Below are 3,237 nucleotides of genomic sequence, written 5' to 3'. Positions count from 1 at the left end.
ATAAAGCGTTTTTAGTGATTGCAGCCGCTAGAACAATGCCCCCTTTTTAAACTCTATTTAATTTCAATGTGAAGCTCCCCCCACCTCCCCCCCCCCGCCCCCCCCCCGCACACTTTGACTTTTCCAAGGAGCGATAAGGCGCGATGCAAATGAAAATCTGTCTAATCATAAAAACCTGCCCAATAGGGGATAAAAGGGAATCATATTCTCTGTCTAGTTGGACTGCTGGAAGCAATTAAACGTGTGGGTTTTTTTTAAACTAAAACTAACGCATCGACACGCTGTAGGTGTATAAATATTCAGTTGATAACTCAATAAAATTTCTGGCCGTTGGAAAAGATCTTTGGTTAGAAAATTAGCTTTCGTACCATACATAGGGGGTCAGGTGTATTTTTGTTGAACTATTTAAAATTAAAGCATGTTTCAGAGCAGGTCAGTGGAAAATAGGAATAAAAGGGAAAACCGATTTGATAATATTTACCAGGTAACTGATGAGTATCAAACGGCAAGGAGGTGTTAAAAGCTGTGCAGACCTTTGACGAGGTATCTAAAAACGAATTGCCGAAACATCTATTGGATAGGTTTCTTAAGTTTAGTTTTGAAATTGGGCGCCCGGGGTTTTTGTCGATCTGGTCTTTTCCATAACTACTGTCGCTGTGATGGCTTTTCTTAGAGAGAATGCTTTCTATGCTAAAACTCTTGGACCGTGCAGCGTGTGAGTTGGGACTATTCTGAACTTTTTGCTGCCTGATCTCTTGGCTGCTGTTTCCAACCAGGGACAGCGGACTCAGAGCTTGGGTTCCAGGGGTTCCTGCACCCTCTGGTGAGTGGGTGCCCCGAGGTGCCAGCTGAGAGCCGGAGGGGGACGCCTCAGCTGATGTGGGCGAGCCGGCCTCCCCATCTCCTCCTGGCATCTGCTCACCTTGGCTACCCTTGGAAGGGGGGCATGATCCCCCTTCCCCTGGGATGGCCGTGAATCCAGATTCAACGGGGGAGGCTACTGGAAGAGGGCTGGCCAGAGCAGAGGCAGAAGGGTTGGGCCACATACCACACTGGACTGCACGGGTCGCAGCCTGGTCAAGAGGTTCAGCAGCGAGCGGGGGGAGCAATGTTAATCCGCCACACCCCAGTGTCTTGACGCTTTTGCCCCCGATGTCTGATGGTGCCAACGCAAGCTGGCAATCTTCCCGCTTCTCTCTGCATGTTCTCTCTTCAGTTCTCATATTTCCTGGAATAACATTGTCTGGCGAATCACCTACTTGTTTGAGATCCTCAAAATCGGATGAGTTGGGCCGTGGTTTGGTGTCACGGTCAAGCCCAGGTTTGGGAAAGTCCTCAGTCACTGTGCCCTGCTCTCCATTGTCTACTTTGTTCCTCTTTGCCTCCTTCTGCTCCTGGGCTCCTTGGCCCTTGGATTTTCTTTTCCTCCGCCTGTAGTTCCCATTTTCAAACATATCCGTGCACCTCGGGTCCAGTGTCCAGTAGCTACCCTTTCCCGGTTTGCCCTTCTCCCGAGGGACTTTGATAAAGCAATCGTTCAGTGAGAGGTTGTGCCTGATGGAGTTTTGCCACCCTTGCTTGTTGTCATGGTAAAATGGGAAGCGCTCCATGATGAACTGGTAGATGCCGTTCAGGGTCACCCTGTGTTCAGGAACACTCTTGATCGCCATGGCAATGAGGGCAATGTAACTGTATGGTGGCTTTTGAGGAGGTTCGTGCCTGGCCATCACGTTATTTCCACTGAATCCCAAAGCAGGGAACATCCTGCTGTCCCCTCCATACAGGTATACTGCAGAACCACTGTTCAAGCAGACAGCAGATCCTGACCCATTGAGTGGCTGCAACTGATTGCTATAGATATGGTTCATAGCTCTTCGCGGCGTCTCCCGAGCAAACTTTTTTCCTGTCTCTTCTTTTCTTTCAAACTTCCAAAAGAAATCACAGTTTACAACACAAAAAAAAAAGTGGACTTGCAGGAGTCCACCACAAGACTCTATGCTACAGTTCAGTAAATGTCAGCGCTGCCTCTCTAAGATTGTTCCCACTTTGTCCCTTCGTCATGGTTTAAAATGTTAAATAATTGTTGTAAGTTGCTATTTTATGTTGACTTTGCGCTGGAAAATAAATTGTCTATGATAAACAGTCGTTTTATCCTCAGCCCACCCACATTAATTAAATTTCATTGCGAAAAAAAGCCTAAGCTCTCTCCACGTGTCTCCGAGGTACCAGCCAATCGCTTGCTCGGTTGTTCCTTCATTTGTTTATAGAATTAGTCTGTTGATAACTCTGCCCACCCAAGTTGAATCAAGCTGTGTTTATTTGGAAAAATTTCCGGGCACCCAATATATAAACGCACTGATCTGATGTTTGAAATATCACGTCCACCGCTGATTCTCTGAGCACAACACACACACACACAGATTCAGTACCAAACTTCAGAAAACTTCTGCAACATTCACATATTTCTTTTAATCCTTATAAATCTATAATGGACTGTATCTGGCAGATATTCCTTTAGACTTACAATAGCACTTTCTTTCCTTTTATTTCGTGTGTGTGTGTTTCTTTTGTTGTTCTACACATTTGGTCATTTCGTACAAGTTATCTGCAAAGCATAGATTGGGCCGCAGGCTGTCAGGGAGAATACTTGCAAAAAAGGAAAGTTCCAAGCGACAGGATTGCACAAAAGGGGAACTTGGCAAAGAGTGACAGAGAGGGGGGATAAAGCTCTTTTGCGGACCAGTTTTATCGTTAATGTATGCCCCTTGCTTCATATTATATACTTTTTTTCCTGTTTACAGCAAGAATGGGGATTATAACAACTTTGCAAGTAATCACAGCTGTCTAATGATTACATAGAGCGCTAGGCGCTTCGACTTGTAAACTTTCGGTTCCTTGAGCGAATATCACTGTGTGCCAGAGAGGAAATGCGAAGAAACGTTACGAGGACTTTGATTCAGGGCACCTTCTTTTCTGTCATTTGTGTTGCGGGAAAACAATAGAAACGCGATAGAAACCAAAAAGCGAAGAAACACGTTCCAAACTCCACAAGGCCGTGTCAAACACTTTAAAGCGGGGACAAGTGTGTTTAAGCAATGGCTTGCTTCGCCAGTTGCAGGTCCATCCCATACTGTCAAAGCCCAGTCACCCAGAACATCTCTGCGAAGTGGGAGGAATTAGAAGCGCAGCGGCTATCAGTAAATATTATATATATGTATTCAAGAACAAAACCCCTCG

The 3,237-nt window shown here is 45.7% G+C and overlaps 1 protein-coding gene across 1 annotated transcript; it reads right to left on the bottom strand.

Annotated features, from left to right (window-relative positions):
• Positions 1–401: 401 nt before the first annotated feature.
• On the bottom strand, positions 402–1,868 carry LOC144492242 (uncharacterized). The gene has a single exon (XM_078210227.1). The coding sequence runs from the start codon at positions 1,866–1,868 to the stop codon at positions 402–404; it is 1,467 nt and encodes a 488-aa protein (XP_078066353.1).
• Between the last annotated feature and the right edge of the window lie 1,369 nt (positions 1,869–3,237).

The sequence above is a fragment of the Mustelus asterias genome, chromosome 4 (assembly GCF_964213995.1).
Source record: "Mustelus asterias chromosome 4, sMusAst1.hap1.1, whole genome shotgun sequence".
NCBI classification, from domain to species: domain Eukaryota; kingdom Metazoa; phylum Chordata; class Chondrichthyes; order Carcharhiniformes; family Triakidae; genus Mustelus; species Mustelus asterias.
The sequence above is the reverse complement of the archived record's forward strand: the minus strand, read 5'-3'. Positions and strand labels throughout refer to the sequence as shown.